The 16,228-nt window shown below is 39.6% G+C and overlaps 1 protein-coding gene across 2 annotated transcripts in view; it reads right to left on the reverse strand.

The window, feature by feature from the left end:
* Positions 1-16,228, reverse strand: part of ANTXR1 (ANTXR cell adhesion molecule 1) — a 218,807-nt gene that overhangs the window by 130,201 nt on the left and 72,378 nt on the right. For both annotated transcript variants that reach the window (XM_005599916.4, XM_070236270.1), the window contains exons 9-10: positions 15,002-15,062; positions 3,916-4,014 (exon numbers count right to left, since the gene is read on the reverse strand). In XM_005599916.4, the coding sequence (XP_005599973.2) occupies positions 3,916-4,014; positions 15,002-15,062 (160 nt within the window). The remainder of the gene's footprint in view (positions 1-3,915; positions 4,015-15,001; positions 15,063-16,228) is intronic.

Below are 16,228 nucleotides of genomic sequence, written 5' to 3' on the forward strand. Positions count from 1 at the left end.
CCTTTTAAAATACATTGCTGGATTTTGTTTGCCAATATTTTATTTAGATGTTTGCCATCAATGAGCTTGACCTCAAATATTCTCTTCTATTGCTCTTGTCCACTTTTTTAAAAACATCAAGATTGTATAATTATCATAAAAAGAATTAAAATTAAAAGAATTAAAATGCTTTTTCTCTATTTCTTTTCTCTGGAACAGTGTGTATCAGATATGGGTCATCGATCCCTTAAAGTCTGATAAAACTTGGGTGAAAAAAAGTCTGGGTCTGGTGCTTTGTTAGGGGGTGGGATTTCCTTGTATCTCTCTTCCAGTTCATGTATTTCATCTTCATATGTATCTAACCACACTGCTTAATCCATCCATTAAGCTGTATTCACTGAATAAACTTTTTCAGTTCTAGAATTTACACTAGGTTCTTCTGCAAATCTGCCTTTGTTGAATGTTCTTCCCTTTGGTCTGTTTGATCTCTTTACACACTTTAAATGTGTTTATTTTACATTCTCTTTCAAATTGCTCTCTGGTCCTCTCTTCTTGCTTGTTCTCCTTTCTTCCATCTATCTTCTTATGGTTTGTGACTCGGTGCTCTGAGCCCCTCTGAAGATGCTGTAGGTTGGGCTCGACATACATTGCCTCTGCCAGGCCACAGGGATAAGGATGGTCATGGACACATTTTGGGGTTAGTTTCCTGACTTGGAACTTCTGTATCATGTGGGTGGTATACCATCTTACCTTTATTCCCCTGCCTGCCCCCTTGAGTCACACTGAGCAGCTTTTCCAGTCTCCATTTAATGTGTGGTGCAGCATTATGAAGCCTGATTTCTGCACGCGGCTCTGCTCTTGCCTGCTGCCTTGCACAGGCTGGTGTCCTGTACCTGCATCGGCATCAGGAGCACCATGTGCAGACCCCCAGGCCTGGAGCCCCAACAGCTTCACTTCCTGCTTAAATGTTATATTCACCTTTTTGTTTCCTGTACCCAAGGGTTTCCTCCACATTTCTTTGAGCAAGGCCACATGTTACTATTCTTAAAATCATATTCTATCCAGAATTTCTGAATCTATTATATTGACCACAAGTCCAGAAATTGTTTTAGATTTATGGTTTTTTTTGAGGAAGTTTAGCCCTAAGCTAACTACTGCCAATCCTCCTCTTTTTGCTGAGGAAGACTGGCCCTGAGCTAACATCCATGCCCATCTTCCTCTGCTTTATACGAGGGACGCCTACCACAGCATAGCTTATCCAGTGGTGCCACGTCCACACCCAGGATCCGAACTGGCAAATCCCGGGCTGCGAATCTGAATGTGTACATTTAACTGCTGTGCTATGGGCTGGCCCCTGTTTTAGATTTCTAAGTGGTTGATTCATTGATTTTATTTTTAAGCAAAGGCAATGAAAACGGGAGAGAAGTAGGTATTAACCTTTGCTTTTTATTTTCTCATTATATTTATCATCTAAGAACATATTGAAATGATTTCTACTTTTTGGCATTAATATGTTGGTGTTTTATTTGTGTCTCAGTATAATAAGTGTTTCAGGATGTTCATAGCCATTTAAAAAGGTATATAGTATATATCTGCTCTATATCTTTAATTTTTTTATTATTCATTTAAAGACTCAGAAAGTCATGTTAATATCTTCCACTATAAATATAATTTTTCAATTTGTTCTTTTATGTTTAACAGTTTTGCTGCATATAATCTGCTATTGTATTATTTGTTGAAGACTCTGAGGCCTGTATCATGTTTGAACTGGCTGGAGCCACACTGGCCTTAAGTTTCACTACTGGGCCTTCAATTAGTCTTTTTCTGATTAATAATGATACTTATATTCTTTTTTACTACAAAATGCAAGGCAGCATTTAGGAAAAAAATCTTGGAAGAGGAAATATATACTATAAAAATGAAAGTAGATAACATTTTAAAACTTGGGATGTAGAGGGGAGGAAGAAGAATGGGAGAAGCAAAAATCCATTTATTTTATTTTACAGAAACAAGCCAACAGAAACTGTTACATTCATAAGGATGTTAGGCAAATGAAGATTTGAATATGTTACATTTTAAAATTTATTTATCTTTTCTGTCCTCCATACTTTCTTGCTTATATCATTCACTAAATGGAAATGAACAGGTGAATTAAGAAATGAAGGATAAGTGTTTTTTCAAATTCCAGTATTTCCCTCTTAGAATATTTTTAATAACTGTATATTTGAGTTTAGGAGTGTTGCTTGCAGCTCACAATATGGTTGCGTCACTGCCTCCCTCTTCTCCAAATGCTTCCAGCACAGTTAGGTTTGTGGTTGAAGCAAAATCCCTACCCCAACAGCCTTTCTTTCTTTCTGAATATGAATGAGGTGGAGAGTCTGTGCAAGTATATATTAGGAAAGGAAGGGAAGAGGGAGAAAGAAGATGAAGTGGTTTCCCAAGAAATAAAATTTCAAGGAGAAGTTGGAAAATAGGCCTTCAAAATGTCACTCTACAAATCCAAAGTAAACTTGCATTTCCTGTTATCCTAACACAGCATCTTGTGTAACCTTTCAAGCCATGGCAACACTACACCTCATTTCCATTCATCTTCAGAGAGGGGTTGGGTCCAAAGGCTTGCCTGCCTGGGAAGTCTTCTTGGGAAGGTGTTGATGTCTTTGAGTTTAACCCTCAGGAGTTTCTTATCTTAGATTTGAGATTGTGGTTAACAAGAGAGGGAAGGCAGACTTGAGCAACACCACAACTGAAAGAGGAGAAAAAGGAAGAACTCTGTAGAGGACGCCTGTCCGGCTTCCACACTGTGACTACTCGGGGATATTTCAAAATGTTTTCAAATAGCGTGTACTTTCTGGATACATGAGAGCATTTCCAAGTATGAGGAAAACTAACTGAATGCTTCAAACGTCTGGAGTTATGCCAAGGCCAGGAATTCCAGATGTTTGTAAAGAAGCCATTGCCTATCTCTGTTTAAATATGGAAGGGGGTTTTAAGATGTTAAGGAGGGGAAAAAGGCATATCCCTCAATTCTTCCTTTTTAAAAACAAGGTGGTACCTACTCCATAAGCCTGTCAGGAGGACGAGACTAGTGTGAGTGGTTTGTCAATAGACATGAGGATCCGCCCTGTCCTCCTGGCTCTTTCTACCTCTCAGGGCTGTTGTGGCAAAAAGACGTGAAACATTTAAAGGGACAAAGCACTATAGAAAATGCATTATTTTATTACGGTTTGTCACTGCAGATACTGAATCAATAATCATCTGTGTGATGGATGCCAGATGTAAATAATAACCAGGGCTCCTGGCCATGTGCCTCCCATAATGGGTCTTCCTCATCCCTCCTGGACAGCGACATGAATCACATATGCCTTTAAATGAAGAACTTCCCTGCTACAAATGTCTTGTGAAAGTGCCAGTGTTATGATAATTCATTTTTCGCATGAAATGTACTTAGTTTTACTTCCATATTCCTGTATTTCATGTTAGGTATTCACCACGATGAGAGTTTCTTGGCTACTCCAAGCAAGAATCATCCAGATTGAAAAAAAATTCCAGAATCTACACATGTAAGCTTAACAGTTTGGCTTTTGGTTTAGTCAGAATTGATACATTTAGACCATCTGCTTTTCAATCTTGTGCTTGAGAGTCCCCAATATTTCGTTAAGGAACATCAAGCGTCATAAGCCCTAACCTGCTAGTGCCGGCATGGCCACCTGAAAGTAACTTAGCACACGTGTTGGCGGACTGGGAAACAAGTACCCTGTGCCTTTCCTGATGGGAAACAAGGGCGCTGTAGGGGCTAGCTATGCCCTTGCTGGAGGCCTTTCCAGGAGGGAAGACCCTTCTCTGAACGGTCCCATGTGTGGCCTTACTGGAAGACCAGGCTGGGAATGCCCTTCCCTGAAGCAAGCTGAAGAAACCACAAATTCTGCAAGGACTTACTGAGAGTGACTGACTCGTTGATCTTGAAGCTGCAGAGGACTCTGTCCACGTTGCGGGCGTGTCGGAAGCCGTTTCCTCTCACGACGACTTGAAACGATTCTGAAATGAACAATGATGAGACACGTTATTTGACTGCAGACCACTAACCTTAAGTTTCCCATCTGCCCTGACTTAGGGCATTTGTTAACTATTTCACCAGGCTTAAAATATTCAACAATTAGCTCAGGTTGGAAACCAAAAGCAACCATGGGGGTGCCTTTTACGATTTACCATCTCCTTCTCACTAGGCGTCCCCTGAGGAAGGCACACAGCTTCTTGCTTTGAATTCCCACCTTCTTGCCTCTGCTCTTGCTGTTCCCTCTAGCCCCCCCGTTCCTCCCCTCTCTCTGTCATTCAAATGCGACCCATCTCTCAAGTCCTGGCAGTTTTAAAACAGTGATCTCTGCAGCCAGAAGGCCACAGGGGAGGGCTCTCCACTTCTTCAATCAACTCAACTCCTCTGTGTGTCTCTTTTGCATATTGGATGCCCCCAACAGGATTTCTTTAGAGCTCAAGGTGACTCACACTTTTTGAAAACCACTGCCTTATGGCATTCACAGTCTGTCCTGAACAATGTAGCCTGTGATTATGCACTGTCCAGTGTTGTTCTTTATTCTTTTCTTCCACAACTAGAAAGCATTCCTTTAGGTTGGTCATTGTTGGATACTGCTCGGCCCTCCTGTCTCTGCTGGGCACACAGCAGTCATATCTAGTGTTATGTAGGAATAACTGTACTTAATGACAAATCAAAGTCTTGCTTTTTGGTGGCCAGTTGTCAAGCATTACCTGTTTGACCTGACGTTGGCCCCTTAGTGTCGCTGGTCCTCATTTTTCCCTGAATAGAAGAGACAGTATATCTTGCCGGTCTCTAGCTCTGCATGTTAATTTCACATTGGCATAGCGCATGTTGAACTAATAGATGTTAATAAGATCCTTACAAAGTAAAAATAATGATCTTTTACAAGAGTCTTACCAAGGGAAAAACCCAACTAATTAATTAGTTAAATGTTCAGGAATATTTGCATAAGTTTGATGGTAACTAATAGTCAATACTCCACTTTTATTTTTGTTATCCTTTTGTGTATAAAAATTGGAGCTTGGGATAATGCTGTGTGGCATAAAAAAAGAAATAGACTGAAAGTCAGAGGAAAAATGCAATATTTGTGGAAGTAAATCTTAAACTATAAATTGCTATTCAAATGGAGATTTTTGTTGGAAGAAGATTGGAATTAGACCACTAGCTTATGAGACTCTTCCAAACTTTAATAAACGTCATAAGCTTATGTCACCTTCATTCCCGGGAAACTAATGTAGAGATCATGTTTGTCAAGAGAAGAATAAGTGATGCTAAGTGCTCCCTGTGGGCCAAGCCCTGTGCTAAGTGTCATATGTGTCTGATGTCATTTAAACCTCACCACAGCCCAGGGAGGTACCAATGAGAAAACTGAGCTTAGTGAGGTTAAGTAATTGTCCAGGATCACATGGCTAGCAGGTGTCAGAACCGGAAGTGGAATCCAGATCTGCAGGCATCAAATGCCATGCCCTTAGAACTCAGCCATTCTGCTCTTTATCATTATGCCAAAATGCATCCTCATTGTCTTGTGACCTATGACGAACTCAGAGATGGACGTTGTGATTTTTTTTAAAGCTTATTCTATTTTTATTTTAGGCAGGTTTGCCCATTTTGCAGAAAAGTGGAGCTGGCCTGGATGGGAAGCAAGGAACCAAAACCGAAGTAAAAGAACCCAGAGGTGCTGAAGGTGCCACCAAGAGGGCAAGTTTGAATAGAATGCTTCTTGGAAGTATAAAGGACCTTAACAATATGGAAATTGAGATTTTGACATTTTAAATGACTTGTCCAAGGTCATGAAATTACTAAGAAGCAAAACTGGAACTCGTATCCAAGTGTTTGTTGCCTTAGTGTCGAACTACGTTAACTAAGGTCACGGGCAAATGGCTTTTCAGGACCATAAGTCCTACGAGTGTTAAGGGTTTATAAATGCATGTTGATGCTTATATGTGATTCTAAGTTTAGAAGGATGGACTTAATAGTTTTCTTTAAAGTCTGCCTGGCAGGGGACCGATGATGCAGTTGGTTCAACAAGCATTTCATTAAGTGTCAAGCACTGTGGAAGAATCTTATTGTATCTTATTTACTCAGTTAAGCCTATAGAAACCTATTTCTATTTTTAGTTTGAATGCTAGACATCCAGAAATCTGCTGTTGGACACTTTTGCTGATTCAAAATGTTTTCTGCCTCATTGCTGTTTCTAGTTCTCTTGTTTTCTTAAAGAACAGTGGAAGGAGAGAAGACTCTGGAAACGCAGGCGGCATGCCAAGGTCTCTTCTCTAACACCATGTTCTAGCATTACCAGCTCAGATGCTGAGTCCTCTATAAAAGAGGCTGCCCGCATGTCTGCTCAGCCCTGCCTTGGGGTGTTTAGGAAGAAAGACAGCAGGAATCCATGATGTGGTCATGTGGAAACCAAACAATTTAACCCCTTAGGCCTGGGGGGAAGATGGAAGCAATGATGTTGTGGTAAGCATAGCAGAGCAGAGGAGAGCTCCCACCCTGCCTGGCACAGTTTCTGGGTCAGTGCGCACATTTGGTTTCCAGAAGAGCCCGGACATCTGACCTTGCAGCCGGACTGGAATGTCAGCTCTTCACACATAGAAGTTATGTAACAAAACCCTGTCAAATGAACCCACCAGCAAGTGAGAACAGGGACACACCAGAACCAGGGCATAGCGATTTTACTCCTTTTACGCACAAAGCCCCAAACCTACCTTTCACAACATGTATAGTTAAGTGTTTGTAGGCAATTTGCACGTTGGGTTACAGCTCTTACAAGAAGTGCCTAAAGACTGTAGAGTTTTAGGGAGAAATTTCTACTTGAAAATTATCTTTAATCTAATCTTTTAAGATACATATTTTTAAAGGTATCTTTAAGACATATGTTCATTATGATTCTTTTGTCACTCTTATTCTCAATTATAATTTAAGCCTCCTGATCGTAGAGGCTATCTTTTCTACTTCTTCAGAATTTTTGACTGTGCCCAACCCAGGGCTGAGACAGTCTCAGTATAAGCTCATTGAATGAAGAAATAAGTGACAAACATTGATATAGGAAGGGAATAAAGGGCAAAAAATAGTGGTCATTTATTCAGGTACCAGTCAGGTTTAATTCTGTTTATTTTCTGAGGCTTAATAAGGTCAATGAATGAAAAGATGCTCATCATTAGCCATTAGGGAAATGCAAATCAAAACCGCAACGAGATACCACTCCATACTCACTTGAATGGTATAATAAAAGAGATGGATGCTAACAAGTGTTGGTGAAGAAATTAGAACCCTCATACATTGCTGGTGGGAATGTAAAATGGTGCAGCTGTTTTGTAAAATAGTTTGGTAATTCCTCAAAAAGTTAAACATATCCACCCCTAGGTATATATCCAAGAGAACTGAAAATGTATGTCTACAGAAAACTCGTATGTGTGTGTTCACAGTAGCATTATTCATAGTAGCCCAAAAGTGGAAACAACCCAAATGTCTATCAACTGATGACTATGGCATTCAATACAATGGAATATCATTCACCCATAAAAATAATCAAGTTTTGGCACATGCTGTGACATGGATGAATTTTGAAAATGTTATGCTAAATGAAAGCAGCCAGATAGGAAAGGCCACATGTTGTATGATTCCATTTATAATGAAAAGTCCAGATTAGCAAATCCATAGGGGCAGAAAATAGATTGGCAGTTGCCAGGGCTGGAGGGAGGAGAAAATGGGAGAGTGATTGCTTAATAGATATAGGGTTTCTTTGTAGGGTGATGAAAATATTCCGGAATTAGATAGTGGCTATGATTGTATAACTTTGTGAATATATTAAAAACCAATGAATTGTACTCTTTAAAAGGATGAATTTTATGGGATGTAAATTATAGCTCAATCGAAAAAAAGAAAAAAATTAAGGTCAGTGAATAATTTCACAAACATATTCCACTCTATTCCTTCCTTTTCTTTCTTTGTGTTTCTTTTTCTTTATTCTTTGTTTTTTTTTGAAATGTGGGAGACATAATTTTGAGCTGATCTCAATAAAGAATGCCTATCATTCACTGTATCTGAAAATAAGACACCTGTATATTCTCCATTTGCTCTGGCCCTCCAAGATTTTTGCACAAAATCATTGTTAGTGATATTTCATCTCGAGGGTGAGTTTGAATTTGCTCTCCTATTGGATGCTTACTGTGACACATAACATCTAAAATAGAATATAGAGAATAATGTATATTAAGTGCTTTCTGATGCCTAAATTATTCTAGAACTTTAAAATTTTTATAGCTATTTATTTATAACAGCTTTAGTGAGGTATAATTGACATACAATAACTTGCACATAAAGTGTGTAACTTGATAAGTTTTTACATAGGTATATAATCATGGGGCAATACCACAATCAAGTTAGTGAACAGGTCCACCATCCTCCAAAGTTGCCATATGCTCCTTTGTAATCTCTCCCTTCTCACTCCTGCCCACCTCCACTCCCAGGCAATCACTGATCTGCCCTCTGTCACTGTAGCGTAGTCAGCATTTTCTAGAATTTCATATAAATGGAATCATACAGTAAGTAATTTTTTTGTTTGGCTTCTTTTACTCAGCATAATTATTTTAAGACTCATTCATAATTATTTTGACATTTATGCCCAATCTATTCCTCTTTATTGCTGAGAACTATACATTGTATGGATAAGCCACAATTTGTTTATCCATTTACCTGTTGATAAACATTTGAGTTGCTCAGTTTTTGGCTATTAAAAACAGAGCTGTTACAGACATTTGTGTGCAAGTCTTTGTCTGGACATAGATTTCCTTTTCTCTGGGGTAAATACCTAGGAGTAAAATGGCCAGGTTGTATAGTAGGTACTTGTTTAATTTTTTAGGAAACTGATAAAGCTGTTTTCCAAAGTGATTGTGTCATTTTACATTCCCGCCAACAGTGTATGAGAGTTCTTCCTCCAAATAGAAATATCTTTAAGTGAAAAAGAAGACCGAGCAGAGAATTAAACAATCCATTCAGAAAGAGCGCCCAAGGGCCAAGCACGAGCGCTTTGAAAAGTAATGAAAAGACAAAGAAACGAAACCACTATTTGATGTTGCTTAAATGTGTCTGTTTTAAGCATCTAATTTCCAAATGGTAAACACGAAGCTTAAAACTACCTTCCTTTTGTGTTAACTCACCCAGTTTTATTATAAACAGTGGGAAGCAACGCAGTAAGAATAATGCAGCTGCTTCTGAAATGACAATGTGAGGAACTAATTATAACTTCCTTCCATTTCTGGAGCACAAAAACTTCAAATGAAAGTAGCTGGCAGGTTGCATACGATTCCAATTAGTTCCTTCCTGGAGTATTTGATTACATAGTACACTGCGAGCTGTTCAAGTTTGAGGCCAAATGAGTGTGACCAGAGGAAAACTGTGCTTAGGAAAAAGGGTGCATTTCTCAGAGGGGAGCTAAAGTAGGTAGGGCCAACCTAACAACGGGTCAATTCTCCTAATTACACAGAGGCTAATGTGTAAAGATATTTAATTAGGAACTTTTTAAAAGAGTCTATATTGGAAGGGAAGCAGAATTATTTAAATGCAGGTAATGTCAAAAGTGCTATAAAGGCTCTCCACACAGCAGGTAACTTCCTACATGTTTTAGAACGGGGACTGTAAATACAGAGACATAAGCACCATGCCAAATGTTCACCATGCTTGGCCTGAGCATTGGAGTGATAATAGGGAGTGGTAAGGAGTATGGTGAACTGGAAGGAGTACATGCTTCTCTGAAAGGGAAGTTATTCAGTCTCCAATAATCATTATCTTGCAATAATACAGCCCCAGCGTTGCTAGAGTTGATTTTTCAAGAATAGATGAAAATCTGAATTTTTCGGTGAAATCAGATTTTGAAATGTTAGCAATAAATTTTTTTTTTTTTTTAAATGCAGTGTGGATGAAAAAGGAACATATGTGCAGACCAGATAGCGTTTGTAGGCTAGGACTTTATAACCTCTGGGGGCAGGGGAGCTCTGGGAAGGCTCTTTCCCCAAACAGTTTCACCTAGGACAGTGAATGAAATTCTTTTTGATCAGAGTAGGTTAGATATTCTCCCCTCTCCCCACTAAGACTTCTTGTTAAAATGTAAAATAGTTTCAGGTTTACTTGCTTCTTCAGCTATTAAAAAATAATCAGCCATAAACACCTTAGCTGAAATAGAATTAAGTCTTTAGAAACTTAAAGTTGTAAAGGAGACCTCAAGGAGGATTTCTCTGGACAGATGGCATACGGTTACAGATGGCCATTCTGCTGTTGCTCACATGATTCTCAGGTGGGGAGCTCATCCTCTCCCTTGTTGGAAAGGTTTAGCTGTAAAAGTTGCACATATTACACCAAAATCTGCCTCCTTGAATTCCTCCCATCTTCTCCATGGTGGGCTCCTAAAGCTATACATAGTAAGCCTAATAATTCCTTTCTGCAGGGGAATTCTCCAGATATCTGAAGATGCTCTGTGTCTCAATTCTTTGTCTAAATCTCTGTGGTTACTTCAGTCCTTCCTCATTCCAAAAGCATCTCATTCGTGCCCCCACTGTTCTCTGAGCAGATCTCTGCTCTAGCGCTTCACGCATGGTTTTGTAATTTATCTGAACATATGACTATCTCTCAGAGCAGACTGCGACTTGCATGGGGAGTTGGGAGCATGCCCTATGCATTTTTGTGTCATATCTTTTCACACTGCTTGGCCCGTGGTAGTCATTAAGAATTGATGGAAAGAAAGAAGTGAAGGAAGGAAGGAAGAAAGGAAGAAAGAGGGGAGGAAGGAAAAGAGGAAATAAAAAAGCAAGGAATGAAGAAGGAAATGAAAGAAAGGAAGGAAGAAAGAGTCAGTGAGTGAGTTTTTTCCCCTCTTCTTATTTTTTTCTTTTACAGAAAGGCAGCCTGCCACACACAGGGCTTCATTTGGATGTGTCCGGGGTCTGGAAAATTTGACTATCCTACGCTCTCTATAAATGCACCTTCAGAGCTTGTTTGAAGGTTCGAGCAGAGAGCACAGCCACTGGTATACCCTTGACCGAAAAGCGGTCTTCCTCTGGGGAAGGTTATCCTCTTCCACTGGGCCTGCAGCTTTGGGAGGGACACACGTGGAGTGGTGAGGGAGGAAGGGGACACCTGGCTAGCCAGCCAGATCAGCCAAATCACCCCTAGCAATCAATGGGGTAGCAGAGGTCGCAGCCAGATTGCCCTCACATCCTGAATGAGTTATTAATAAAGTTTCCAGATCCATCACCTCTTCTCCTTTGGATCTGCCTTTGTCAATGCCAATCTTAAAATGTGGGACTTGGGACCATGGTCTGAACCTGGAATAGTAGGACACGGAATTAATTCTCTTGACCTGGACACTGGATGGCTGTTGATGTACCCTGAGATTGTGCCAGCTTGTTTTTGGTCAGAGGCCTTCTTGTTGGTTATCAAAATAGCTACGATTATGTTTTTTCTGTTTCCCTGCACGAGCTGTTACTAAGGCAGCTTTTCCTTAACCTGCTTGGATGTGAAATTGGCTATTAGAACCCAAGCTCAACATTTTATGTTTGTCCCATTACACTTCACCCTGTTATTTGCAGCCCAACATATAGAGATCTGCACTGGATCTGTTTTATTGTCCACCCAGTGCATTATCTTGCTGCCTCTCAGAGCTCAGTTTCCTGACAGAACCATGGCTGTTGCTGAGCTGTTGGTGATTGCAAGCTGAGATCACTGTCTTGGGGGAACGCAACTGTCGGCAGAGAGTGTCTTGAGCAGACAGGCATGGGTGGGGCTCCACAGCAGGGGCTGCTCTGGGGGGCAAGGAAGGGAAGTAATTCACAGAGAGTGAAGGGAGGGGGCTGAGAGGGCAGGTGTTTGATGAAAGCCAATTCTACCTTCTTCACAGATCTCTCTAGGCCTCAGCCCCACCATTATACTTTAGAAATATGAACAATCAGTTATTTCCTTGTTTATTTCTCCTCCACCATATACTGAGTTAATTAACCATTTTGTGGGTACTCTGAACTCTATCAATGTTCTCCCCAACTTTCTTTCAGTAGAGAAACATATAGAAGTGTTTTTCTCATCTAGGTATGATGCTATCAACATCACGATTCTCATATTGACCTTCGATCCTTATTAAAATGATATTGATGAAAATAATGTTACCTTGTTTTATATAACAGTTTACACTTTTCAGAGCACTTTCACATAAACCCCTGGGTCCTCGCTGAGTCTAATGAAAACCACAGAGGGGGTATGCCAAGGTCTACTTGACAGGAGTCCATAGCCATGGACAGTGAAATGGGTTCCAGTGCTTCAGGAAAGCCATGCTTTCTCCAGAGAACGACCAGCAATAGACCTTCAAGCAAACCCACGGAAGAGCTTTTGGTGTCAGGATATCTTTTGGAAGTTTCATTTTTTTCTTAGTAAAGTTATTCTCTAATCAGCATGTTTTAACCCTTATGATTCTAACTCAAGAGAGATGGGAGCCTGCCTTTTCAAAACTTAGGGCTAGCTTCCATCGTGTTTTGTATTAATCTTTTTTCTAGAAGAAATAAAAGAAATAGAATTGGATAATTTACAGCAATGCAGGACACTATTGTTTGTCCAAAAAAATATGTAATATTGCACATAAGCCAGAGATTTAAAAAATATCTAAAGAAAGATTCTTTGGATTGGATTTATTAAAGATTTGTCTATTTTATTGGCTCTACCAAAGAAACAGCTTTTAGAATAATTTATCAGTTGAACTGCTTTAATTTGTTTAAATTTATTAGTGCATTTTAATCTTTTTCCTGTATTTTTCTTAGTTTTTTAAAAATATCTTTTACTTTATTTATTTTTCTTTTCCATTTAAAAGAAACATATCAAAATCTATAAATTTGCTAGGATCAGAGCTTGTGGACCCTGATTTTCTGTATCATAGCCATTAAATTTATATATGTGGTCTTTCTATTGTCTTGAAGACTTCAATGGTATGTAAAGAAGATTTTGGTTTACTAATCTCTGATTCAAGAATTATTTTGTAAGATATTTTTCTCTTGTCCAAGTGGTTGAGATTGTGTTTTTATTTTGGCTTTGTTCTATCTTTGGCTATTAATTTCTAATTTTGCTTCATTTTAACTGGATATTTCAAAGGTATGATAACTTCTTAAGGTTAAGTGAGAAAAGTTAATAAGGGTCAAATAGGCAAAAACCAGTGCATTGTTTGTTGAAGGAATATAGGAATCAAAACATTCAGTCAACATTCATCGATCACCTATTAAAAGTGCAACATACTCTGGGAGTGGGAAGTGGAGAGAAATAAGATTCCTTCTCTGTCCTCAAGAACCCTACAGGAGAGGAATTCATTGTGCTAGTGAATTAACAGAAGTTGCATTCATTGTACTCAGACTTTCTGATGTGCTACAAGTTACAACACATCCAACGGGATGGCTAAACTGCAAGTCTGGGTTTTCTTCATGAACGAAATAAGTGCACAATTAAGGAACTCCCTGTTGTCTAACTGTTTAGAATGAAGGAACTATAAACATTGTGGAGGTGGATTTACCTTGAAGCTAACGAACTCCAGTTGAGGCTCTTCGCTACACAGATCCCTTACAGCCCTGGCACTGGGTTCATGAGGTCATATGCTTTTGTCAAATTTGCAAAGGCAAGATTTTCCAATTCCTTTTCTTAAAGAGATCCTCCTGGATCTATCCCTGTGGCAACCACATTTGTCTCTGTCATCCGTGTTACCAGATAGCAATTTATTTAAAGGTCAGTAGATAATCTCTGTTGACTGCTTTTCTCTGGGAAATTTACACATATCTCTGAATAGCTAATCATCAAGTATTGTTAGCAACTTTATATGTTTACATGTATACTTAATGCTTTGTTGTTGGCACATATCATTCAGGGCATCTAACTCCTTGAAAGTCTTTCAGCTGTTCTAAAATATAGCCAAGAAAGGAATAAAATTCTCAAGGAATTACCTCATTTATACCAACAAAATATGCCATAAAGAATTGAAATGTATAGTGTTTGAAAAGCCTGAAAGTTCTTCCTCAATGTTTAGTGCTTTGACGGGGTTGCATGATAAAATTTCTGTGATAAGTGGATAACTGGCACTTGGTATTTGGGGAAACTAGAAAGGTGATGTTAACAGTGAACTCTCAACAGCGAAAGATGTGATCTCCTGGAGGACAGGGACTCTGGGAGAGAATTCATCCTTCTTGTATCTCTGGCACCTAGCACAGTGCCTGGCATTCAGTAGGTACTTAACAATACTTTTTAAATGAAAGAAAGAAGAGTGATGGGAAACCATGAGGAATTATACGAAAAGAGCCAGCATGGTTGAAGTTTTAGGTAGTCTGTTACAACACAAAACAACAGCAACACCTCAATTTTGATCAGTTAGGAAATACTGGGACTCAGAGAAGGCTGATTCTTTATACAAGTAGAGGCTTTCTGTATTAATAACACAATTAGAATGGCACTTTACTGGGAGGACTGGAGTTGACATCACCATTTTGTGAAGACTTGTAGATTGAACAATTAATTAAGATCAATATATTAATTACAGAGAGAGGCCACCACCAATTAAATAGCTAAATACATCAACATTTCAGGGGTGGCCTATGGTCTCTGTGATCATCTGGTATCTGTAGGGCTGCCATGAAGAAGAAGAGTTGGACCCCACTTCCATCCAAAGCGGGGTGTGGGTGGTGATGTGTGGGAGTCCAGAATTTCTGCAATACTCTGGTAATTAGCTCCCATGAAGGAGAGAATTTGGACAGACTTTCAAACAAATGACCTGTTGCTTCTTTCTTTTTGTTTTTCCCCAGAAGCAAATTTATTTAGCAATTTCTTCTCCTCTTTCTACCTTCCTTCTTCTTGCCCTGCCTCCCCTCCTCCCCACCAAAGAAGTAATCAGGTGATTTGAACTCAAAATATCATCATTTGTGTGAGAGCAATTAGCACTTAATTTCAGTTTACCTCCTGCACATATGGTGGATGGTTCAGCTGCTAGAATTTCAATGCAGGACTTCTTCAAAATCTAGGAGGAAAGGAAATCAAAAAGTCAAAGCACACCTATTTTGCTAAAACAGAGAAGTAGCGTTTTGATTTTAGCTGCCAAGATAGGAAGGTTCAAGGACGTTATGTTGTAGTGAGTAGGTGGATGGGGGTAACATTGGTACTAGCAGCGTTAATGTCAAACATCTAATGAGCCAGCATTGTGTTAGATGCTTCTGGGTGTCCCAAAAGGCAGAAGAATTATTCATTCATTTGTTATTTCGGCAGATATTTATGGGGTCTTTGATATGCCAATACTAGTTATGGAGAGGTTTAACATCTAGTCGGAGAAATGGAACTTACACTTGAAAAGGTAAATAACAATGCCGGTCCTATGTGGTAGGTGCAAGGGTCAAGGGGCAGAGGGTAGGAGCTACGGAGTTCATGGGGGAGATCCTTGGGCCTGGGATGCTGGGAAGGACTTCCTAGAAGAGGTGGGCGCTGAGGGCAGGAGTGGAGAGGAGAATTAGGGGAACATTAGGGTCTAGGGAGGGAACGGCATGAGCAAAGGTGAGAAAGTAGAAATACATAGACCTCTTTAGCTGGAACAAAAGGAGCTTAAAAAGTAGGAAAAAAAGAGTAATAATAGATAAAGCTGGGGAGAGGTAGGATGGAGATGGCCAACCTCCAGAGGAGATGCATTTTCAGATTACTCAGAGTTCCCTTTTTGTTAGAAAAGTCTGGAAAAATGTTGTGGGAGAGGGCTTTGCAGGCTGCTTGTTGTGCCCCATCTTCACGAGGACCCCCTAAGCCTTTGTTCAATGGAAATGTACTCTTTCCCCCAAATGAGAGTCTTGTAGGGCTGAGTGGAGAGTCTGGGGGAACGCCATGACCGCACAGGGAGTTAATAATGAAGACTCCTTCTGGCCAAAACAGGGTATCTGACTGGTAGGGTTTAAGCTTCTCTCCACCATTTATGAATCCCGCCTCTTGTTGAACATTGATTCTAAAATTTCAACCAAGCATTTTAAACAAGTGTAGAACACTGAGTTAATTTACCAAAGCAAACGCAGTATCTTCACTTGGGCCTTACTTAATTTGGAAATTGAGATGATTCAGAGGGCTGAAGAAAACCACTTCTCTATTTATGAAAGAAGCATTTGTTAAAGGAATTAATAGTGAAATTATAAAAGTTAAAGTCCGTGAAAG

This window comes from Equus caballus, chromosome 15 (assembly GCF_041296265.1).
Source record: "Equus caballus isolate H_3958 breed thoroughbred chromosome 15, TB-T2T, whole genome shotgun sequence".
Lineage (NCBI taxonomy): Eukaryota > Metazoa > Chordata > Mammalia > Perissodactyla > Equidae > Equus > Equus caballus.